General features: G+C 44.1%; 1 protein-coding gene across 1 annotated transcript in view; it reads right to left on the bottom strand.

Annotated features, from left to right (window-relative positions):
• The window catches only part of mgat5 (alpha-1,6-mannosylglycoprotein 6-beta-N-acetylglucosaminyltransferase), a 179,464-nt gene that overhangs the window by 86,407 nt on the left and 66,528 nt on the right, over positions 1-26,529 (bottom strand). Inside the window, exon 3 of the mRNA XM_084315112.1 lies at positions 11,284-11,457. Coding sequence (XP_084171238.1) covers positions 11,284-11,457 — 174 coding nt within the window. The remainder of the gene's footprint in view (positions 1-11,283; positions 11,458-26,529) is intronic.

Below are 26,529 nucleotides of genomic sequence, written 5' to 3'. Positions count from 1 at the left end.
GGGCGTGTAGTAGAATGTTAGTTTGACGTGCAGGGCTTGTAGTAGAATGTTAGTTTGACGTGCAGGGCTTGAAGTAGAATGTTAGTTTGATGTGCAGGGCGTGTAGTAGAATGTTAGTTTGACGTGCAGGGCGTGTAGTAGAATGTTAGTTTGACATCTAAATACACAACATAATACACTTAAGAACAGGTAAAGTCAGGTAAAGGTGAGAAGTCAACATTAGACTGGTATGGTCCTTGAAGCAGAGAAGGCAGACCACACCCCTCATTACTTTGTTGAGACATTTGGAAAGCTGAGAAAGAGACAGTGGAGGAGACACGGTAGAGAAGGTTCTGGAGGGATTCTATCCTAGGCCAGCAGGGGTTTACCCAAGTACAAAAATAAAGTATACTTGGGTATTAAGCGGTAGTTAGTAAGAGCGTGTATGCGTGAAGATATGTGTGAATTAGGGCTGCAACTAATTACTATTTTGGTAGTCGACTAATCTGTCGATTATTTTTTCGATTAGTTGACTAATCGAAAAAAAATTATAAAAAAAGAAAAATCTATTTTATTTTAATAATTTTATATATTTTTTTGCACTACCTATCTTTGTGAAAGTGGCTTCTCAGCTCTGGTCCAGCTGAAGACAGAGCAGAGGAACAGAGTGGACATTGAGCATGACCTCAGAGTTGCTTTGTCTACCATCACCCCAGACTTTGAGACTCTTTGTCAGGACCAAACAACATCCCCAGTTATCCCCCAAAGTAGTTCCCCCAAACTTACTGTCGGTCTGTTATGTTAAGCTAAGAAGTCTTCAGCTGGACCAGAGCTGAGAAGCCACTTTCACAAAGATAGGTAGTGCAAAAATAATAATAATAATAATAATAATAATAATAATAATAATAATAATAATAATAATAATAATAATAATAATAATAAGAATAATAAGAATAATAATAATAATAAGAATAATTGTTGTGAAGGATCAGATTAAACCGAATATATATATTTATTTATGGATATATATTTAATAGTATTTGTATATCGTTTGATATCCCTTGTATATTCCTTGTACATATACACTGAATATCCCTTTATTCTACTACAGCCCATAATAGTTCATTCTCTTATTGGACAAAAGGACCAGGCGCCAGGGACAAGCCCCTGGCGTTCAAGTTCAAAGGTACCGACGAGACATGCCCTTACTAGCCTCAGCTCCGCGCAGGAATACGGCTACCGAAAGCAGAGCGGCACTACTTGTCCACCGTGCATATAAATATGGCGCAAGAAATGTAGAATTCCTCTTAGTCCTTTACCCTTCTACCCAACTAAGTAACAAGACGTGAAGCCTCACCCCACGATACCGCGTGCGGTGTAGTACGGCCTGTTTGGCCTTAGAATAGCAGTGATACCTCATGCGAATTAATAGCTGAATTGCCAGAGTTTGGCACCGTATTTCTATTAAGTAATAATAGTCTATTATGTATGGTGCATCGTACGGTTAGAGTTCTAAAGTGAGCAGCACCCCCATCGTTTCCTCGCGTTATCTAGAGTCTTAACCAGGTTGGGCAGACCACACGTGGTGCTTTCTTCCGAGGAGTTCTGGGCGAGGACGAGTGGACCTGCACATTGGATTACCTACCCCGACGACTGCTGAGCCCTATACGGCATGGAATATCTATTTGCTTTGGTGCTTTGATTTGTGGAGCGGATAATCGCCAACACCGGTGAGTGTTGGATTTACCCCGAGAGGAGCCAAGGTGAGACGGCGCTCAGACCAGACTGAGGTCGCCTCGCTTCTTCTCCGTTGTGGACCTACAGCTACAGCTACAGCTATCGTCTACAAGAGAGCCCAAGTGTATTCATCTGCGGATCAAGGTTCTACGGGCACTGTGTTCTGTACCTGGACTCTCCCTAGAAATCGTTGACCAGACGGGATACAGCCAACGGCTCTCCTACCCCCCCTACTGGCTTACAACCGGCGGGACCCCTGCAGTATATTATCCAGCTATAATCATTAAGTGACCATAGATATGATCCCCTAAGAGCCAGGTTGTATACTTGCTTCCTGTGTAACCAGAGATTGGACATTCAGTGTTGATTTGCCTACGAGTACTCATTTGCCTTACAAGAGCATTCAATTCAAATCATAAATGTAATAAGTAATTATTATATGTACCTTTTGCTATATATTAAATATTTGACTATTACCTTTGTGTGGACCTGATTTCATATGTGGGAAAGTGTTCATCATACTTAGATATCGTGTACTGTATGGCCAGTAATTAAAGTACATAAAGCGGTAGTGGTTTAAGATACCATACTTATCAATACAGTCAGGGAATTGTACCCCTCAGTTACAATAATAATAATAATAATAATAATAATAATAATAATAATTTATAATTTTTTTTACGACTAATCGACGCAACAATTCCTCGTCGACGATTTTTTTAAATCGTTGCAGCCCTAGTGTGAATATATCTTGCTAAAACATCCATGTACAAGATGGCGGATCACATAAATCTGATATTTTCGACCTAAAGTTGAACCTATAACTTAGCTAATCTGTTCCTCAACAGTCTGTCCACTCAAGACTTCTTTCATTCTTCCAATGATTGTAGAAAATGTTTGATTGCCAAATTCACACATCTTGTAGACTACAGTAAAATCCAGCTCACAAAGAAGAAAAGCAGTATGAACAGTTTAAGAGAGCAAACCTCTGATAAATGACTTAATTTGACTTCATAGCAAATAGCATAATTAGGAGTTTGTGATCATAGGAATCTGTCGACCTTGATCTAATAAATTTTTTGTACATATATATTTTTGTCAACTAAGATCTGACGGCCCGTGTCGCAAAATGCACTCAAGTGTGTTTGGTCTGAGGGAGGATAAAGATGGTATATAAGTTCACAGTGTTATTCTTGCAACATTAATGGCTGAAGGTATATTCTCTGTTTTGTCTTGGCTTTTTGCCTTTTTCTATTGTTTGTCTTTTGGCCTCTTTCCTATTTTCCAGCAAGAATCTAGCTTATTTAGCTATCCTGTTCATTTTTATGTATAAATCCACCAAATGAAAGAATGTTTGCTGTTATATGCCGCTGTAAAAATTGTCTTTGAAGAAAAAGAAAAATAAGATTGCTTGTATGCATCAATAAGCATCAATATGGAATGTATCCAAAGTACTCTGCAATAAAAATACTTATTAAAATATATATATATATATATATATATTTTTTTTTTCTTTGTGTGTGTTTGGAATCTTCCAGCAATGCATTGGCCAGTGGAATAAAAGCTATTTAACTGTATGAGAAGAGTGCCTTTGATTGTCATTGTTCCAACTCTCTAAGGCTCTTGTGTCTGACGCCCGGGGGTCACAGAGGTATCAGTGTTGGGCTACTCTGCGTGGCTGAGAGGAAGTTGTAAGCAGATCTCAGATCAGGCCACTCGGTCGTGACACACGATAGACTCCCCCCGTCCTTGTCCTGTGGCGACACCAGAGGCCTTGAATCTCATCCTTCACCGGGTGCTCTCCCCGGATAGCTGCGACACGCTCGACGGCAGAGAGAGAGAGAGACGAGAGCCCTGAACCACTCCGGAGCTGAAAGGGGAGCTCCGCTCGCTGGGGAAAAGCAGGACGCTACAAATCACCCAGCAAGCTTGTGTTGGCAGTGTGGCTGAGACAAGACGTCGGCCCCTTTTAACACTCACAAAGGAGTTGTGGGGCGAGACATAGAGAGAGAAGAGATGGGAGATAAAGAAAGAGATACGCAGAACAAGAGAGAAAGGAGGGACAGACAGATTTCTTTAGATCAAATACTCATCCTTAATCCCCTCCACAAGGGTGAAAAACTCCATTTCCACATTGGCCTAACCTCTGGACGAAGACACCACTGTGCAGCTGATTAGAGCTATATCCCGCCCAAACCCACGACACTGCTGTGCAGCTGATTCGAGCTCCATCCATCCCTAAACCACACGGTGAGATTCTGAATCCGAATACACTCGTGCACCTGGATCAGATCACTAATCAGATCAATTTCTTTCAACAATCAACTACGAAATGCCAAAAATAAGCAATACAGAAAATCTAAAAGGAGTCAACATTCCAACAAGTGGAATGCCATGCAAAACTGTTGCTGTGCATTTAAAAATCTTTTAAGTAAAAATTCTACAGTATGTGTCTAAGCACAATCCAGGCCTTCATCCATCAATTACCTTTAGAAAAAAGTACCATGATTCGTTTTGCAAGACCACAGTCGCATCCGGCAGCTTTGCACAGCTTCATAATCTAACTGAACTGTCACTGACGTTATCAAATCCAAGACAGACCCCTGGACTGGCTCCAGCGTGCGCAGATCTCAGCTGCCAGGGTCCTCACCGGCACCAAGCCCTGGCAGCACCCACCCTCATCCACCTCCACTGGCTCCCGGTCAAGTCCTGTATCTCATACAAGATCCTTGTCCTTGCCCCCCAGTACCTATCCAGTTTTATTACATTTTAAAGTCCTACATTTTGAAAAGGAATTACATTATCCGGGTTTATTACATTTTAAAGACATTCTAAAAGGAAAAAGTTATTACATTTTGAAAAGTTATTACATTATCTGGTATCATTACATTATCCGGTGTTACAAGGTCCTTTTGTCCTCTTGCCAGGCCGTCATTGTAAATAAGAATTTGTTCTTAAATCAACCTGCCGGGTTAAATATATATATATATATTTTCTTTTTTTTAAAGGAGCAGAATGAAAGTAGCAGGCAATGACGCTGGTTTTCCATGAAAGCACACGTTGATACATTTATATCAACTGAAAGGACACTCAGTGCTACAGTCCTTCACCGTCATTGTGCTATTTGTGGCACAAAAAAGGCTGCCTCACTCTCCAGAGAGGTGACACCAGCTGGTTCTGGTATCCAATAATAACCCTGCAGAATCTCAACCTAAATATTACAGCTGAATAACTGATTATATAAACATACAGTATATGCTGCTCCCTCACTTCTCACTAAATGATTGAGTAGATGGGTGATTGGTGAACTTAGATATTTTATTATATAATATTTGTAGGTGTTATTGAGGTGTATTGTATTGTTTTATTGTATTGTATTGATTTGTGTGGACCCCAGTAATAGTAGCCTATGCCTGTGGCAATGGCTAATGGGGATCCGAATAAACTAAACTAAACTAAACAAACTAAATAACATTGTAATATTTTTGGAATATTGTGCTGTTTATGTCTGAGGGGAAATGTTCCTCTATCAGGTCAGATCGGGGAGGCCTGCTCCCCTCTGTAGCTCCATTCTGCTGGTTAGGTTAGTGTTGTCTCCATTAGTTATGTTCAGCTTGGCTGGGGCTAGCCATGGCCAGGTTTGGTTCAGTTTGTTTCTCCATTGCAATTTAGAAATTTATCCGGTTACTAGGCAACTGTAAATGTAGCAACTCATACCTTGTACATGCACTACCTGACAGTATGAAAGTTCCAATCGACCCTTGAAAAATAGATAAGCAGGTTGGCACCTTGCATGGTCGCCTCCGCTGTGGGGTGGGGGATGTGTGAGTGAATGGGTGAATGTGAGGCACGAGTTGTAGTAAAGCGCTTTGGATGAAAGCGGTTATATACAGTAAACGCAACGTAAATGTACCATTTACAATGGAGATGCTCACTGTGTGCCAGACAGAGGCCACAGCACGGCTAAACCCTGGCTAGTGGAGACAAGGCATAATTCAACTGCTTACCTTTAATGGAATGATGTCTTGAAAAGTATGAGATGCTCAATCTTCTAGCAATCTGATACTATATGTAGCTAAGGGGCGACAGTGGATCAGGAGGTAGAGCAGTCGTCTGGCAATCCAGAGGTTCCCGGTTCGATTCCCGCTCCTCCTGGGCAGCGTGTCGATGTGTCCTTGAGCAAGACACTTAACCCCTAATTGCTCCCGATGAGCAGGTTGGCACCTTGCATGGTTGCCTCCGCCGTCGGTGTGTGAATGGGTAATATGTAAGTAACAAATTGTAAAGCGCTTTGGATAAAAGCGCTATATAAAAAAGCAGCCATTTACCATTTATGTGGGAGTGGGAGTGTTCTGCTAAATATTTCATAGATGAAGAGAACTGGGATGCATTAGGATATTTCATTAATATTTCAGAAGCAGGGAGCATTTGTTTTATAAAATTTGTTTGTTTTTGCTCAAGATAATTTTGTTTGTCACAATTTGTCGCAAACTGATCCTAACCCCAAAGGCTTTTTTTACCCTATACAGTATTGTCAAATAGTTTATTTACCCTATACAGTATTCAGAATCAGAAATTGTCAAAGATTTCGTTTATTTTTAGATTTTTTCCCTATACAGTAACGTCAGTAGGCCTGTCCCCGACTAAGGATTTGTATCGACTTTGATTGGCCAAAATTTGTCGATAGTCGACTGTTAGTCGACTACCCCCCGAATGGATTTAAAAAACATTTTTATATATATTTTTATAATAATAAATAATCATTCCATTTGGGCTGTGGGGGGTGCTTAATGTCTGAAGGAGTCGACTGAAGGCTTCTTGTCCTCTGCTAAAGCATGCAATTGGTCCACTGATACATCTAGATATTTGTCTAGTGTGTTCATTAGACGGGGGAAATCCTCTTTCAGTGCCTCTGTGCCCGTTTTCTTAGGCAGTTAGCCTCACTGGTATGCGCGCCATTAGCGTTAGCCACACTTCTAGGCCTCTTTGCTTTTGGAAAGAATGATATAAAAATAAAAAAAATAAAAGAATATATTATACTTTTTTTTTGCATTCGACTAAGAGGTTGGCAGTCGACTACGGCTCCTTTCGATCGATTAGTCGACTATTCGACTAGTCGAGGTCAGCCCTAATAGTCAGAGAGGCTTTAAAAAATAATAATAATAATTTAACAGTATCGTCAAAGAGGTTTTATTGTCATAAATTCAAACCCATCTAAATAATTTCAGTGTTTTTTGGGGGTCAGTTCCAGGGCTGGAGGCTCCTCGTCCCTGGCAGGGCAGAATCCTTGGCTCCTCGTCCCTGGCAGGGCAGAATCCTTGGCTCCTCGTCCCTGGCAGGGCAGAATCCTTGGCTCCTCGTCCCTGGCAGGGCAGAATCCTTGAGTCCTGGCAGGGCAGAATCCTTGGCTCCTCATCCCTGGCAGGGCAGAATCATTGGCTCCTAGTCTCTGGCAGGGCAGAATCCTTGGCTTGAAGTCCTGGCAGGGCAGAATCCTTGGCTTGAAGTCCTGGCAGGGCAGAATCCTTGGCTTGAAGTCCTGGCAGGGCAGAATCCTTGGCTTGAAGTCCTGGCAGGGCAGAATCCTTGGCTTGGAATCCTGGGGGCTGCTGCTGGCCTTCATCTTGATAGCAGCCTGTGTGAAAGGCAGGCGTGTTCCTCCACTGTCCAGATCCCTATCTGGGTAATTGATTTCTAGTCTGGGAGGAAGGCCCACCCACCCACTCCAGAACAGGAGACCTGCTCCAGTTAACCAGTTAAGACGTAGGAGTGTTGGATCAATATGAACACAGCTTCTGTCAGCTCTGACCTGATGAATCCACCATCTACAACAGAAAACCACAGTCCTCTCACATTTCCTATGCTTGATTATTCTCCCAGAGCCATGTGACATCTTGGAACAAGCCCCAGTGTGATGTGGTTACTATGCAGTTTTCTGTTATGCAGTTTTTCTCCCAGACTCTCATTCGTGTCTGGAAGTAGCTAGATCTGCCCTGGGTCAAGCTAATCAGACCTGGGAGCAGCAACATCTGCCCTGGGTCAAGCTAATCAGACCTGGGAGCAGCAACATCTGCCCCCCCTGGGTCAAGCTAATCAGACCTGGGAGCAGCAACATCTGCCCTGGGGCAAGCTAATCAGACCTGGGAGCAGCAACATCTGCCCTGGGTCAAGCTAATCAGACCTGGGAGCAGCAACATCTGCCACCCTGGGTCAAGCTAATCAGACCTGGGAGCAGCAACATCTGCCCTGGGTCAAGCTAATCAGACCTGGGAGCAGCAACATCTGCCCCCCCTGGGTCAAGCTAATCAGACCTGGGAGCAGCAACATCTGCCCTGGGTCAAGCTAATCAGACCTGGGAGCAGCAACATCTGCCCTGGGTCAAGCTAATCAGACCTGGGAGCAGCAACATCTGCCCTGCCACCCTCCTTCAATAAACTGGTCTGTCTTCACCATTTACCCTGTGTCTCTGTGTTTCTTCCCTTGTATCAAACACAGTCTTTTTGGTGGGTGTACCAACACATATAAATGGATTTTTTTTATGTCCTTCCCTGCCTGGCATACTAGCGGCATGTCCAAGGGGTGTACTTGTACATCAAGCTGCCTCACGCTACGGAAACAGGAGATAGGCTCCTGCCCCATGTGCCGTTACGGCTCGAGAACCATTGGTTCTCAAAGGCAACTTCTGCCTGGCTACTCCATACCCAGGAGTAAAACATATTACAAACGGCGCAGTATATAAGTAAGCAGTGTTCCTGGCTCCGAATTAATTAATTGATCTAATTCTCATTACTTGTGTTCCCATTGTGAGGTAGCTATACTGCATCTTATCAACATCTTATTTAGGCTTGTTAATCTGAAGACTTCAAACCCTGGTCAAACGGCAAGGACTATGTAATCTTTCCTAAATAACATTTCAGACTTTTACATTTTGCTTTCTAAAGATACTGGATGGACAGTAGCCGATTGGATTGTAAAATAAATTATTATTTATTAACAGTAATTATTGTATATGAACTTGATTGATGGACTGATCATAACGTGATTTTGTTGAAAGACAATTGAACACTGTTTGAAGATGTAGCCTACTTGCTAATGATGAAGTGATTGATGGATTGAAAGATGAAAGATTCTTTTTAAGGGTTGGTTGCAATAAGGGGTAGAACCTGATAAGAATATTGCTTCTTCCTATTCCTTTTCGGACAAGAGACCGTTTTGTTTATTATTTTACTTTTGTATTAATATTTTTACAACAAATGATCTTTGTAATATTTTTTACATGGTTATTTCTTATTATCTTATTGTTCAATCAAGACTAACCCTAAATAGCATTTCAGACTGCCATATCCATACAAAAACAAACATTTTTCTTTACACGATGTCTCTTTAAATCTATGAATTTGAGTATTGTGTACATTAATAGGTCAAATTATGTTATGATACTCAAATAAGGAAGAACAGTGAATTGCAAAAGCAGCAAGGACCACTCAGTAGTAGATCATTGTGATTAGACCCACTCAGCACTGCAGTTAACAGAGTCAACGCGACTAATCAGGGACCTACGTAGATCAAGAGTCAAGTCAAGAGTCACTTTATTGTCCCATCAGCTGGGAAATTTGTCTTGGGCTTACACCCACACTGCAGCCACAAACGCATACATACAGACATGAAGCAAATGACTCCAAACAAAGAAGATAAACCTTCTTTAGATGCTAGATGACTATATGTATGGATGGGAGGACACTGGGTGTTGACTGGACTTGATCATTCATCCTAATCCAATTCAAAATATATTGCATCTCAGCACAAGGGGCCACATTGAAAATGCTTTGTGAACTACTCAGTCCCGAGATCCAAGAAAAAGCAACCCTCGTTTTCTCAACTGGGGCAAATTCATCATCTGTGAGCTGGCAGAAAATCAATGAGAGCTAATAAAAAGGGCTGTGCGGTGTGAATGGAGGGTTATTTGAAGTATGTTCCCAGGATGCAGGCTTCGAAAAGGGGCTTCGGCTGACGACACTTTTTAGGAATATAGATAAGAAAGCTATGAGGACCCAGGCCTCTAGGAAATATCTACTTTTGCAGAATTACAACAGAAAGTCACATTACATCCATTTCAAAGTACCTGCATTGGTTGCATGTTAGTTTTGTATTTTTTTTCTTTTTTTAATCACTAAGTGGCAATGCACCGGCATATCCATCTGAAATGCTTTTTCGGTACAGTATGTGCCCGACAGAACCCTTAGATCCTTAGAGATCCTCTGACACTGTTCCACAGGCTAGAACAACAAGGCCTGGAGAAGCAGCTTTTAGCTGTTCTGGTCCTATAGCCTTTGGAACAGCCTGCCGGAGGATCTACGGGTTTAATCTGTGGAATAATTTTTTTTTTATCTTAAAGGAACACACCAACATTAGTTCTTCCAGAGAGAAGATAGATACCAGTTTCCTCTCTGTGCGTTCAGTAGAACGCTATCTGGCTGCATGTTAGCCTAGCTTAGCACAATGAATGGAAGCGGACAGTGCCGGTTAGCCTAGGCATTGTCCAACTAACACCTCTCCCGAAGGCTAACCGGTCATGTCCGCTTCGATTCATTGTGCTAAGCTAGGCTAACATGCAGCCAGATAGCTTTCTACTGAACGCACAGAGAGGAAACTGGTATCCATCTTCTTGTCCCTCTCTGGTGAAGACGGTAAGCTAATTTCCCAAAATGTTGGCATGTTCCTTTAACCTTTTTAGCATTGCTTTTACCTCGTTTCTTTTCTTGCCTTTCTTTTTTAATTATTTCAATTATTCAAATGAGTCTTTGCAATTACTTTCTGTGAAGCACATCGAGTTGCACTTGAAATGTGCTATACAAATACAGTTTGATTGATTGATTGTAGGGCCATTGTCCGTCGTACTGTACTTGTGCTGTATAATGACAATGCATTTGAATCTAATCTTAATTGTCCTCTTAACCGTTTCACTACCACACTACCAAAGGGTTAACCCTTTCACTGCAACAATACAGCAGGTGAACCCGTCCACTGACACACGACAAAGGGTTAACCCTTTCACAACCACACTACAGAAGGTTAACCCTTTCACTACCACAATACAGACGGTTAACCGTCTGTAGAGTGTGGTCGTGAAATGTTAACCTTCTGTAGTGTGGTAGTGAAAGGCAGTGTTTCCCCTATATGCATTCAGCAGCGGCGCAAATTAGGACCGCCGCTGCTATGAACTAGACTATTAATTTTTTTTAATAAAAAATTATACTTATTTTTTTATCATTTCATTTGGGCTTAAGGAAAAGGCTGCAGGGAGAAAGCACTGCAGTCTAGTCGATTTTGTGTTTTGAGCACAAAGTTCATCATAGATCTAGCCTCTTTATTTTGCTCTCAAAGTGCACCAGATTGATGCATTAAAGTTCCGGGGGGGGGGGGGGCATGCCCCCGGACCCCCCTAGAGGCACAGCACCGCTGCTGAATTTCTTTTCAGGGGTAAAACACTGAAAGGGTTATAAAAACACTTTAAACTGTTAGAAATGAGAACGCCCAAGAAAAGGGCCCAATGGAGGAGAAGCTCACCGGCGACGTTGACCTTCTCTGCGTTGGTGTTGGTGGCGCTGGGTGCGGCGGTGGTGCCGGTGCCGGTGGTCAGGTTGCCCCCGGTGCCGTTGTAGATGTTCTCCACCCTGGACTCCAGCTTGGCCAGGCGCAGCATGATGTTGTCCAGCAGCACGGCCAGCGTCTTCTTCAGATCTGCAGCACGGTGGCACAGAGTGTTCACCCGTTAGAACTCGCGATGCCACACTGTGACCATGTCTGTCTGGCCCTCCATAACGATGATGATATCACGATACGCGATAATCGATACGTTGCAAGAAACTTAGTCTACGACACGTCACGATATCTGTGTAACTGAAGGAGGAAAAGATACCCATAAAAAGGCAGGAAAAAGCAGGAATTGTGTATTTATTCACATAATTGGCATGAAAGCTTGTCATATTCTTTAATGTGCATCACAAACCGGACAATTGTACATGAACTAATGCACAACAAATTGCATAGTGCCTCTTTAACACACACACACACTGACCGCAACTTGATTATTATTAACTATTAATTATGTCCCCAATGGAAAACTGTTAGCATCTGCAATAAAAAATATATATATACATAATCCGTTTTATCCGTTATATATAGATTTTGAGTCTGTTCACCTAATTTTTATTGCAGTAAAATGGGATTATATATATATTATATTTCCCCCATTTTTTATATTGATACTTGGCATCACTGTATCAATATAATATTGGCATGCAAAATATTGTGATATATTGCTGTATTGATTTTCTTTCCCCCACCCCTAAGTTATAGCCCCCCCCCCCCCCCCCCCCCCCCCCCTTTAAAGGCTGGAATGTGTGTGGTCCATTCAAACCATTGAGACACAAGACTGGGAACCCAGCTTCTTCCCCTCAGCAGTCATCTCACTGAACTCTGTACCACAGTGACAGCCCCCCATTTACCACACACACGCGCACGCACACAATAAACTCTGAACTCCATAGTTAAAACAAAACAACCAGTGAGTCCACTCTGTTCTACTGAGGCCTTAAGAGAGATGTACAACACAGAGGTTCTTTATTGAGACAGTAGGAAGGCTGAGCGGGAGACACAGGAGAGAAGGTTCTTTATTGAGACAGTAGGAAGGCTGAGAGGGAGACAGAGTAGGGGAGACACAGGAGAGAAGGTTCTTTATTGAGACAGTAGGAAGGCTGAGAGGGAGACAGAGTAGGAGAGACACAGGAGAGAAGGTTCTTTATTGAGACAGTAGGAAGGCTGAGAGGGAGACAGAGTAGGAGAGACACAGGAGAGAAGGTTCTTTATTGAGACAGTAGGAAGGCTGAGAGGGAGACAGAGTAGGGGAGACACAGGAGAGAAGGTTCTTTATTGAGACAGTAGGAAGGCTGAGAGGGAGACAGAGTAGGGGAGACACAGGAGAGAAGGTTCTTTATTGAGACAGTAGGAAGGATGAGAGGAGAGACAGAGTAGAGGAGACACAGGAGAGAAGGTTCTTTATTGAGACAGTAGGAAGGCTGAGAGGGAGACAGCGTAGGGGAGACACAGGAGAGAAGGTTGTTTATTGAGACAGTAGGAAGGCTGAGAGGGAGACAGAGTAGGGGAGACACAGGAGAGAAGGTTCTTTATTGAGACAGTAGGAAGGCTGAGAGGGAGACAGAGTAGGGGAGACACAGGAGAGAAGGTTCTTTATTGAGAAGGTAGGAAGGCTGAGAGGGAGACAGAGTAGGAGTTCATGTGGTTCCAGAGGCGGGGTATCGTGATACTACATTTTGTTGGCTTACATTACTGTGTGCTGTTGGCTACAACTGTAACCGTGCTTAAAGGAGGATAAGGTCAGCTTGTCTAAAGTTCCAGTTACTTCAGGCAACTATGACAGCATTCTGTATTCTGCATCCAAAAGAGTCATAAGACCTGGGCCCTCATGCATCAACGTGTTCTACGCACAGATCTGTGCTTACCCCGTGCGTACGATCATTTCTAAGCAAAGAGTGGGATTCATCAACTTCAACTTGAACTTGACTTTGTGCGTACATCTACGCACTTTTCAGACCTGGCGTACCTAGCGCCCAGTGGTAGAATACATTATTACAACAAGGAAATGAGCTTCTGTGCATAATAACACTGGCACGTTCTGTACGAACCGTAGTTCATTATAGTTCATTGTAAAATAGCAACAGTAGTGTAATTATGGTCAAAACCCTATAAATAGCATTTGGAATAATAGATCTTTCTCTCAGAATGAATGCAGCATGGTTTATATAGCGTTATCGGAATATACGGGGTGTAGGCTACTGACTGACTGCGCTCCGCGTAGCTTGATTGATTGATTGATTGAAAAGTTTATTAACAGATTGCAGAATGGGTACAGTACAGTACAGCTCAGTACATACAATTGTTAATTGGGGATGCAGACCAACTTTCGTCTTGTTTACATCAGGGTCCCCCATTTTCAATTCATCATAAATCATAAAGCTCAACTCGTTATTATTCTGCGCAGACCGCAGAAACACGGGAACGTTTTGATTATATTTAAAAGGCTTTACGTTAAACGAAACAAGTGGAACTTCGAAGCTGTAAGCAGAATACAAGTCATATTAATATAGTGTTCTTCCCCCTTTTTACTGTATAAGAAAGAATAGAAAACGCATTGCAATGACACTATAGTGGACAGACTATGTATATGATGGGATTCAAGTTCATGTATTGAAAGGCAGGCTATCATACATGCAGTGAGATTCATTGTTCTTGTATATGCTCTCGTATTATATTGTTTATATAGGCTACCCAATACTGACGTCAAAATAGATTGTAGTATGCCTCTAGAAATCATATGCAGCAGGTAGAAAATTGACGGGAGATCCATCGCAATCTGGAATAAAATTGAGGAGAACTTTAATCCATGGGGTATTAATCAAACAACACGGGAAAAGGCAGTCATATTCCAGCGCGGTCTTTATTAGCCGACAACAAAATAGATGCATCTAAAAATCATATAGCCAATCGAACACAACTAATAAAGGCATTCATATTACAAGCACGGTTATAATGACACACAACCAACGCCAAACAGTGGTCAACGAACGGTCTTTATTAGTATTTTGAGCTGTCCAGGCAGAATTGCAGCAATGGTCTTAGGGAGCCGTTGATATCTGACATCACCGTTTACAAATCCGCCTTTTATTTATCCCACAATACGCGATAGTGTCTTCTTGGTTCGACAGCAGTGAATTCTCCGTGGAGTTTCTCGGAGTCCCGCTCGGGTCGGTCCATTATTTCACATCCCATGGGGGGTGTTTCCTCATTTTCATGACCATATATGGATAATCATGCACGAGCATTGACGGTAGAACAAAGTGGTATTCATCAACACGGAGGACCATAGAGCCTGCGTACGCACGTGTGATGAATGCCGACTTCCCTGTGCGTACGCTAGTTCTACATTCCGTGCTTACGTGTGGAAGTAGGTCAAGTTCAAAGTCCACGTTGATGCATGAGGGCCCAGGACTCTGCAGGCAGACGTGATGATAGAGACACACACAGCGATACACATACACGATGATACAGACACACACGATGATAGACACACACAGCGATACAGACACATGATGATACAGAAACACACAATGATCTGAACTCCATTGCATATACTCAATTTATACCCATCTACTGCCTTCACCGTCTACAACTGCCTTACACTGTAATCATAACTACCTACCTCAACCTATAGTCTACCCATATCAATGAGTCAACAGGCTAGTGATTATCAAAGGGCTGGTCATGGATTATCAAATGACGTGAAAAACTGCCCAAGACTGCCGGGAATAACGGTAGGAAGCAGAACGAGGCCGATGGATTCATGGCCGTTTTGTGTTTCAGAAAAAATTACCAGAAAGTAGGGGTGTAACGGTACACAACAACCACAGTTCGGTACAGATACTGTACCTCGGTCACGGTTCGGTACAGGTTTTCGGTACAGTGGGGGAAAGTTTGGCTTTCCATGTTCCACTCAGGGGTGATGTAGTGTGCAGTAACTAATTGTATTTGTAGGGCTGTCAATTAATATTCTATATTGAAATTAATAATGGACGTAAAGAAAAAGATTATAATAATAATTATATTAGATATTAGAAAAAAAACAGCCCCAGTGGGCGGTCGTTAGTGGTCAACATACCGTTGTATTCGTTCGGTACACAGCCGTTCGATACGGTACGGTACACACTGAAACGGTTCGGTACGGATACTGTACGTGTACCTTTACACCCCTACCAGAAAGGTCTGCACGCTTTTTATTGTTATTCTCTTGACTACACCGGCCTCGAGACAAAACGCTTCAAATAAGCCTACAATGTATGAAGAGTGGAGAGATAAAAGCAGTGTTTCACAGACCGCATCATAGTGCTACAAAACCTACAGTATTTCAGCACAGCCAGACCTATTTCAGCACCACAGACAGTATTCTAGCGCTCCATTTAGAGGCTGCCAGACCTATTTCAGCACCACAGTATTGTAGCGCTGCTGTCCATACTGCAGTGCGTCGCCATTCGTGCTTGTTGCTTTGATGTGAATGGCCCCGTTAATCAAGGCGTCTCGGAATAAATTTTTTTTTACCCACTTTTTCTCCTCCTTATTTTCAATTTTGTATTTCCAATTCTTCCCTCCCCTGTCTTGAACGTTGCTAGACTATGCCTCCCACTGGTCGGCTGTAGTGAGGATAGAAGCCTTGCATCACGTGTCCCCTCCGGTACACGAGGAGGCAGCCTGTCGCATCTTTTCACAGCAACAGCTCGAACTCTCAGTGGCGAGGAGTAGCGTGTGGGAGGCTCACACTGCCACAGATACTTCCTGTATCCGCCGTACCGGCGTCACCCAACCAACCTGTAGGAGTCGCTGTCCACAACGTCCAATCCCCACCCACCGGCTTTCCCACCCTCTAACACTGCCAATTGTGTTAGTATGACGGCCGGCCAAGCCGGTAGCAACGCAGAGAGCTGGGCTCGATACCAGCATCTCCTGCGTTAGTGGCAAACGCCTTGCCCACTGCGCCACTCAGCCGCCTCGGAATACATTTTCAACAATATATTCCATTGGGTGATGCACATGGATATCGTTTTCTTTTGGAAGAAAAGGTGTGTATCTCCGCCTATCTGCGCTGTCATGCAAAACCCCCGGTTTGTGAAAAACAAAGTGGGTCAGCAGCGTCCTCCAACGTCTCCGGAGCAGTGTGGACGCTGGGTGCAAACGTAGCAAAACCTCTGCAGTTTATAGCAAAAAAAAAACGTATTTGTCTAAAACGTAGCCTAAAGCAACATACCGCTAAGTTAACCGTGGTACAATTGTATACATCTTCTTCACAATGCTCACCAACAACCGGAGACCCGATTTACAGATGCAGCTCTTAGGACTCTGAGCTCTGCTCTGCACTGCTACTGCGCTAATCATGGGCCATTGACCTGGCAGTGCTGTTAACGAGGCGTTAATGATACTGCGCCCTCGCAGTAGAGGTGCGATTGTTAAGAGCTGGATCTGTAGACTTATTCACAGAGAATCAACATTATTTCCACGAGATAACAATCGACTGCAGCTCCCATGCCCGTCACGCATATCTGTGCCACATTTCCTATGAGCCTGTTGCATTTGACACGTCGTGTCCCCATCGCTCCAGTGAGGACTGGCAAGGACCCAGACGAGCCCTGGCTGGCACCTAGGGTACACCAGTCCTGACCTCATGGGAAGGGGAACGGCCATAGCACCCGTCTACTCTGGACAGCCCTGTGGGCCGAGGACGAGCAGATGCCCTGAGCACAGCAGTGAGAGATACCGAGTGGGAATAAATCAAGTGGAAAGGTTGCCGTTACCAGGTTACTGGACCCAAAGTCGTTAAGACAAAACAACCGGTCCACGCTGTTCTACTGAGGCCTTTAAGAGAGATGCGCAACACAGAGGTGCCTTATTGAGACAGTAGGAAGGCTGAGAGGGAGACAGCGTAGGGGAGACACAGGAGAGAAGGTTCTTTATTGAGACAGTAAGAAGGCTGAGAGGGAGACAGAGTAGGGGAGACACAGGAGAGAAGGTTCTTGGGCGGCCGGGCAGCGCAGCGGACTAAGCGTCTGTCTACCACCGCAGAGACACTGGTATCGAATCTGGCTGTCAGCGGTGCCTCCGGCTTGGCCGGTCGTCATACTGACACAATTGGCAGTGTCAGCGGGTGGGAAGCCGGTGGGTGGTATCCTGGTCGTTGTAAACAGCGACTCCTACAGGTCGGTCAGAGCGCCTGCACAGCAAGGGAAGGAACTGGTGAAGGTAGTGTGACCCTCCCACGGCGCGTTACACTTCACCAATGAGAGTCCGCGCTGTCAGGTGAAAAGAGGCTGCTGGCTGTCTCCTATGTATCGGAGGAAGCATCCGATAGACTTAAGGGCTCCCTAGACCGGCAAGTAGGGGGCAAATGCGCGCAACGACCAGGAATGGGAGGGGGGAATTGGCATAACGACTATATGGGATGGGAGAAAATACAGAAAAAATAGGAGGTGAAAAAGTAGATCGGAAAAAAAAGGAGAGAAGGTTCTTTATTGAGACAGTAGGAAGGCTGAGAGGGAGACAGAGTAGGGGAGACACAGGAGAGAATGTTCTTTATTGAGACGGTAGGAAGGCTGAGAGGGAGACAGAGTAGGGGAGACACAGGAGAGACGTTCTTTATTGAGACAGTAGGAAGGCTGAGAGGGAGACAGAGTAGGAGTTCATGTGGTTCCAGAGGCAGGGGTATCGTTATACTACATTTTGTGGGCTTACATTACTGTGTGCTGCTGGCTAAGGTCAGCTTGTCTAAAGTTCTAGTTACTTCAGGCAACTATGACAGCATTCTGTATTCTGCATCCAAAAGAGTCATATGACCTGGTCTCTGCAGGCAGACGTGATGATAGAGACACACACGACGATACAGACACACACAACGATACAGACACACACAGGTGATACAGACACACAATGATACAGACACACAGGTGATACAGACACACACGATGATACAGACACGTGATGATACAGACACACGTGATGATACAGACACACGTGATGATACAGACACACGTGATGAGACAGACAGACTGTGCACACTGCAGAGGTTCCGTCATTGATTCAAGGCTGAAATACTGCAGGCGTATCTAAATTACATTTTAGTATTCCTCGTCTTGCCACATCACACATATTGTGTTGTCATTGTCGGTTTCATCTATCGTCTATTTTTTATGGTTGTGAAGTTTGTGTAGTTTAGTAACTTCTACATGTACTGTTGTCTGTTCTTTTGGTTGTGAAGTTTGTGTAATTTAGTAACTTATACGTGTACTGTTGTCTGTTCTTGTGGTTATGACATGTATGTACATTTCTAATCGTCTGCTCTGTTAACATCAACCTGCAAAGGGATTCTGAAAATGAGCCTTTGGCAATAATCTGGCATATTTACATGAAAATGTTCATTAATATGTATTGCCCTTATTTAAAATAAATACATACAAATACATAAAAAGAAATACATAATAAAAATACATAATCAGCCCTACTTTCTAGAAGAAAATAACATGTATTCCTGGTATACAGCAGCGTATGAGCCTGGGGACAGATCATGTGAAGACTCTTTTGTTAAAAGCCAAGTGTCTTGTCTTTTGATGAACCCAGACCACAGCTCTCCTGTCACACTGATGAAAGCCGCGGCATCAGGGACTAATTAAGTCTCAAGAGGAGAACGCCCTGGGAACGTAATCTCAGGGCCACAAAAAGGTTAACGGTAAACACAACATTAGACACGTGTTGTGTCGTTATAGTCCCAAGTCAATTAGACACATCCAACAACAACAACTCTTGTTTATCTAGAGATGAGGAAGCATATACAGAAACGAACAGACAGCTGTCTTAAATCTGTGGGACGTCCATCTTCTCTTTTAAATACTCCAGAGGATCCCCGCACTGGGAGTCTCAACTTGTGTAACAGATTGTATTATCTGGAGTTTAGTTCTAGAAAGATTCATCCATTGAACAGACTCAATGGACAATGGGGAAGAGGAAACACCACTTAAGCTTAAAGCCCAGTGAACTGCTGTTTTATTTCTCAGTATAACATTATATCTGGTGATATCATGATGGACAGATGGGGTCTAATCCATAGTTCTATGCAACAGAGTGCTCTATGATGACCTGTAAGTGTGAGATTATGTGCATAGCAAGTCAGCTTCATGTTTCAGCCAAGTGCCTCTATATTCCTGTCACAAGTGTTTCAGAGTTGTTCAGTCTCTATACATCTGTTTCAGTGCTGTTCAGTCTCTATACCTCTGTTTCAGTGCTGTTCAGTCTCTATACCTCTCTGTTTCAGTGCTGTTCAGTCTCTATACCTCTCTGTTTCAGTGCTGTTCAGTCTCTATACCTCTGTTTCAGTGCTGTTCAGTCTCTATACCTCTGTTTCAGTGCTGTTCAGTCTCTATACCTGTTTCAGTGCTGTTCAGTCTCTATACCTCTGTTTCAGTGCTGTTCAGTCTCTATACCTCTCTGTTTCAGTGCTGTTCAATCTCTATACCTCAGTTTCAGTGCTGTTCAGTCTCTATTCCCCTCTGTTTCAGTGCTGTTCAGTCTCTATTCCCGTCTGTTTCAGTGCTGTTCAGTCTCTATACCTCTCTGTTTCAGTGCTGTTCAGTCTCTATACCTCTCTGTTTCAGTGCTGTTCAATCTCTATACCTCAGTTTCAGTGCTGTTCAGTCTCTATTCCCCTCTGTTTCAGTGCTGTTCAGTCTCTATACCTGTTTCAGTGCTGTTCAGTCTCTATACCTCTGTTTCAGTGCTGTTCAGTCTCTATACCTCTCTGTTTCAGTGCTGTTCAATCTCTATACCTCAGTTTCAGTGCTGTTCAGTCTCTATTCCCCTCTGTTTCAGTGCTGTTCAGTCTCTATTCCCGTCTGTTTCAGTGCTGTTCAGTCTCTATACCTCTCCGTTTCAGTGCTGTTCAGTCTCTATACCTCTCTGTTTCAGTGCTGTTCAGTCTCTATACCTCTGTTTCAGTGCTGTTCAGTCTCTATTCCACTCTGTTTCTGTGCTGTTCAGTCTCTATTCCCGTCTGTTTCAGTGCTGTTCAGTCTCTATACCTCGGTTTCAGTGCTGTTCAATCTCTATACCTCTCTGTTTCAGTGCTGTTCAGTCGCTATTCCCCTCTGTTTCAGTGCTGTTCAGTCTCTATAGCCTACTAGGGCTGGGCAATTAATCGAGAAAATAAAATCGCGATCTCGATTCATAGACTTATGCAATCTCATTTTTTTTTTTTTTTTTTTTTTTAATCTTTTTCCCCCTCCTTTTTCCTCCGTTTTTCTCCCATCCAAATGTTAATCGTTATGCCAATTCCCAATCCCCTTCCTGGTCGCGTGTATCACTTCCGCAACGGATTTAGTCGGAATTCGGTTTCCGGGTTGGCCTGATTGGCCGCGACGGCCACGTGACACGCCCCCCCGCGGCAGCAGCGTTGCCGCTGCGCCCTGCTGTGGCGACGCTCGCGTTGGTTTATGACGTTAATTAATAATAAACACTGTTAGGACTCTTAATAATAAACACTGTTAGGACTATCTGACTCTTAATAATAAACACTGTTAGGACTATCTGACTCTTACTAATAAACACTGTTAGGACTATCTGACTCTTAATAATAAACACTGTTAGGACTATCTGACTCTTAATAATAAACACTGTTAGGGCTCTTATTTCATACTTATCTTGTCTAGCTCTAACAGTAACAGTAAGAAGCATTTTGGATAAAAGTATTATGACAACAATGTATGTCTTTCAAATGTTAAATGATAAAATGATACACACTGAAATCTACGCTCTCTCATCCTGCTTTCCACAACGCGACAATATATAATAATATTGTCGCGTTGTGGAAAGCAGGATGAGAGCGTAGATTTCATGAACTGGGAAAGCGACTGACCTGCAGTTACACAGGGATTAAGGCTGTCCCCGAACCCTGTTTTTAGGGTTTGAACGTTCGCCAGGGTTTTTCCGAACGGACGTTCGAACGTTTTTTTTTTTTATTAATACATTTTATTATTATAGATTTTACGGGGGCGGTGAATTTTTTTTTTTACAGTGGTGGCTGTTCATGTAAACATGTAAACAAAGCACTCAGAAGAAAATAAAGGGAAAAGACAGCAGTCAAACATACCGGTAATATCATATAACGCACTCACTTTTAGTTGGGTATGCCATACGCGCCAGCCACTTAACCCAGGCGTTGCGCGATGTTTACTCCACAATGTTTTATCTCCAGTTCTTTTGTTTCCAAGACATATCCCAGTAGTTCCCACTCGTTTGAAATCGTACTTCAGAGTTAGGTTGTTCGAAACGGTGGATCTTTTGGGCATAGTGTAAATGGGCATGGTGCTTGAGCACTGCTATGTTGTGTGTAACCCGCTCTAGCGTCCCCACCTCCCCGGTCGCGTCGCGTGTGCACCAAACGTTCCACCCAAAAACTGATTTAATTTTTTTTTGCGAACGTTCAAACCCATTAATTAAAATCCGAATGCCAGCGTAACAAACGAACGTTCGGGCTCAGCCTTAACAGGGATAGACGATAGGGGGCGCTTTTTTCCATTCTGAGCTGCTGGAGGAGCTGCTGTACCAACGGGAGACTGTTGATGAAATATGAAATCAGATCGCTAATAAAAAAATTTAATGCTAATACACGTCGTGGGCATTCAGGCATTGGGCTGATAAAACGTCATATGACGTTTTGGGCACTGAAAGTGTTAAGAAAGAGTGCAATAAATGATTTTATTGAAAAAATAAGAATCATGTGAGAGAATCGTGATCTCAATTCTTAAGAGAAAAATCGTGATTCACATTTTAGCAAGAATCGCCCAGCCCTACTCTATACCCCTGCAAAACAAATCCGGGGGCATTTAACACATTGCATGTGACATTGAATGAAGGCCATGTCATATTACGGTGGTCCTCGTTAGTATAGTGGCGAGCATCCTGTCACGCGGGAGACTGAGGTTCAATTCCCCGACGGGGAGTCCCATTATCCTTGTTCCTGAATTTCAATGAAGGAACATCTTGTTAGACGAACACCATGTACTACACCTGTAACCCAAAGGCGTCAGGGAGGAGTGATCCCTATACTTTTTGTCTGGCCTGTGCAGGGAGACAAACCCAGATATTTCAGATATTGGGCCAAAAGGCAAAAATAGGGTATTCATATCCGAGAATTTCCCCAATAGAGAAATACGATAACGTAACGCATCATAAATCACACACAGACTGCATGTTAGACAGGTCTGTGGAGGAGGAATACCTTTTGGTCGTCCCAACAATAGCTTACATCTCACACCTTGATGAGAGCCAAGGGGCTAAAGCCGCCACCCCTCTCTACTCTGAAGCTCAGTGTCGCCTTCTGTCCCTCAGGGGGCTTTCTCATTAGGAACGGGTGCTCCGCTCCGTCCTCGCTCCGTCCCTGAGTGCGAACTCCCCCCCTCTCCCCCCTCTGGTTTGTGTACACACTACAGTCTTGGTTCGCTTCGGGTTTTGTTTACGGTTTGCGTTTTGAGCTTGTAAGCTGCCGTAGGCGATGATGTCACACTCGAACATCAGCACATGAAGAGTTGAACACACGGTGATGGAAACTGGATGCCCGATATAAAGAAACGATTCAAACGAATAACCAATAAATATGAAGTTATCAAGTTTCAAGTTTCTTTAATAGTTGTCATACAGAAGTACAGAATACTTTTGTACAAAATGCTTCTTACTGTTGCGCTCCAGAGACTGTGCATGACAAGATAAGTATGAAATAAAAACATAGTAAAAATTAGAAGAAAAAAAAAAAAAAAAGAGGTCACAGTGTTCAGTTTAGACATATGTACAATGTTCGTAGACGTAGTTACCATACAATATACAATACTGTGCAGTGTACTAATATACAATACTATATAGTGCAAGGCATAAATGGACAAGGTGCAGTTTAGGTACAATTCACAGTAGGTGTACGAGTTGTAGTGCAAATCCTTTATCAATAAATATAAAGTGTAAGTGTGTTTGTGTGATCTAAAGTGTGGAGAGTGGGTGCTGCAGTGTGTTGTTTGTTTGAGTGAGTGTGTGTGTGCGTGTGGGTGTGTGTGCTGTGTGCATTTGATGGTTGTTGCATAGTGATTATTGTTCGTTTAGCGATTATTGTTCGTTTAGCAGCCTGATGGCCTGGGGATAGAAGCTCCTTCTGAGTCTTTCTGTGCTCGCCATAAGACTCCGGTATCGCTTGCCTGACGGCAGCAGTTCAAAGAGGCAGTTGTTCGGGTGGCTCGAGTCCTTAATAATTCTCTTAGCCTTCCCCTTGCACCGCTTGTTGTAGATGTTCTGGAGGGTGGGAAGCCCCCCTCTAATTGTGCGTTCGGCTGAACGTGTCACTCTTTGTAGTCTGCTACGGTCTTGTGCAGTGCTATTCCCAAACCAGGAGGTGATGTTGCCGGTCAGGATGCTCTCTATTGTACATGAGTAGAAGTTCCTAAGGATCTTCTGACTGACTTGGAACTTCCTTAGGCGCCTGAGGAAGTAGAGGCGTTGTCGTGCCTTCTTCACAACACTGTCAATGTGTGTGGTCCATGTCAAGTCCTCGGATATGTGGGCTCCGAGGTACTTGAAACTGTTCACTCTCTCAACTGGTGCCCCGTCGATGCTGAGGGGGCTGTAGTCCTTGACCCCCGACCTCCTGAAGTCCACAATCATCTCTTTTGTTTTGCTGACGTTCAGGGAGAGGCAGTTCTCCTGACACCACTGTGACAGGTTCTCTACCTCTTCCAGGTAGGCCCTTTCGTCGTTGGCAGAGATCAGGCCCACCACTACTGTGTCATCAGCAAATTTGATGATGGTGTTGTTGTTCCGCTGTGCTACGCAGTCATGTGTGTACAGGGAGTAGAGGAGGGGGCTCAGAACACAGCCCTGGGGGGCCCCTATGTTGAGCGTGATGGATGAGGAGGTGCAGTTGCCGGCTCTTACCACCTGGGGTCTGCCCGTCAGGAAGTCCAGGACCCACTGGCACAGGTCATAGTTCAAGCCCAGGTCCCTGAGCTTGGCTATGAGTTTGGAGGGGACTATGGTATTGAATGCTGAGCTGTAGTCGATGAACAGCATTCTCACATAGTTCCCCTTCCTCTTGTCCAGATGTGATGCTGCTGTGTGCAGCACATGGGCTATGGCGTCCTCCGTGGACCTGTTGGGGCGATATGCAAATTGCAGAGGGTCCAGGTTGATGGGGAGGGAGGAACAGATGTAGCCCTTCACTAGCTTCTCAAAGCACTTCATGGCTATGGAGGTGAGGGCTACAGGGCGGTAGTCGTTGAGGCAAGCGGGCGTAGATTTTTTGGGTACAGGGATGATGGTGGACTTCTTCAGACAGGTGGGGATGACGGCCTGTTCCAAGGACAGGTTGAAGATGTCAGTGAATACCGGGGCCAGTTGGTCGGCACAGACTTTTAGGACGCGGCCGGGGATGCCGTCCGGTCCTGCTGCCTTCCTGATATCCACTTTTTTAAAGATCCGTCTCACCTCATGCTCTGTTACCCTGAACACTGAGTCTCCATCAGCAGACCCCCCCCCCCCCATTGCCGTGGTTTGTAGGCTGGTGTTGTTATTCACAGCCTCAAACCTCGCATAGAAGGAGTTGAGATCATTTGCTAAGGAGATGTCACTGTTCAGTTTGAGGGGGGTTCCTTTGTAGTCTGTCATTGTTCTGAGGCCCTGCCACATGCCTCTAGAGTCAGCCTGTTCAAACTGAAGTTCAACTTTATCCCTGTAACGCCGTTTTGCCTCTATTACTGCTCTCCTGACGTTGTATCTTGCCATCTTGTGTTCTTCCATGTTGCCTGTCACCAGCCCGGTGTTGTATGCTGATGTGCGCACTTTCAGAGCCTCACGGACGGATTTGTCTACCCAGGGCTTTTGGTTTGGGTAGATATTAATTTTGGTGGTGGGGATTATTACTTCTACCTGAGTACAGACATAGTCAATCACCGTTTCGGTGTATTCGTTAATATTGGCTGTGTTATCACGGAGTACACTCCATTCTGTGCTTCCCAGCACTGCTTGGAGTGACTCTACTGACGTCACGGTCCAACGTTTAACCTCTCGCGAGACCACCGGCGTTCGCTTGAGACACTGTTTGTACTTAGGCAAAAGAAAAATTGCAACGTGATCGCTTTTACCGAATGGACTAAGAGCCTGTGACTTGTACCCATTCTTAAATTGCGAGTATACATGGTCTAATATGTTCTCGCCTCTGGTGGGACAGGTCACATGCTGATAGAAATTCGGCAGCACCTTTTTAAGACGCGCGCTGTTGAAATCCCCCAAGACCAAAATGGCCGCGTCAACGTTAGCTGCCTGGATTTTGTTTACCTCGTCGTGAAGTTTTGAAAGTGCGACCTCAGTGTTCGCGTGTGGTGGAATGTACACTCCGATGAGGATGATGGACGTTAACTCTCTTGGGAGGAAGAAGGGTCGACATTTTATCGTGATAAACTCCAGGTCTGGGGAACAGTGGTTAGACATTTCCTTTGTGTTGCCTAAATCGCACCACTCCTTGTTTATCATGAAGGCGATGCCGCCTCCTTTCTTCTTTAGTGACTCTAATGCCGTCCGGTCTTTTCGTAGAACGAAGAAATGGTCTGCCGGTTCTATTGCATGATTCGGGACATCTGGACTCAGCCAAGTTTCTGTGAAACAGAGGACGTTACAATCCCGAATGTCCCTCTGGAATTGGATCCTTGCTCTGATGTCGTCCAATTTGTTTCCTATCGATTGCACATTGGCCAACAATATGCTGGGCAATGTGGTTCTGTGTCGTTTGGACCTCAGTCTGTTCCGGACCCCGGCTCTCTTTCCTCGTCTTCGCGGCAGCTTTTTTTCTTGTCCGTGGCCGGCATAACAAAGGATCTCGGTGGGCCATTTCTGCTGTTCAGCGATCCGATCCAGAGAGCAATCCAAACGGTAAGTTTTTCTTAATCCAATGTCAATGATTGACTGACGGTCATACACATATAATGCACCAACAGTTGGTGCAAATAAAACTCCTAATACTATAAAAATTAACAAAATAAAGCACAGTCTCGTCGGAGCGATCAGAAAGGCAGCCATCACAGCAGCGCCAGTTTGTCACTCATAGGAGCGTTTGTTTTTCATCAAATTATCTTTGAAACTCTGTTGTCAAGCCTTGACAATATAACCCACCCC

This window comes from Notolepis coatsorum (assembly GCF_963971535.1).
Source record: "Notolepis coatsorum genome assembly, chromosome: 1".
NCBI lineage: Eukaryota > Metazoa > Chordata > Actinopteri > Aulopiformes > Paralepididae > Notolepis > Notolepis coatsorum.
The sequence above is the reverse complement of the archived record's forward strand: the minus strand, read 5'-3'. Positions and strand labels throughout refer to the sequence as shown.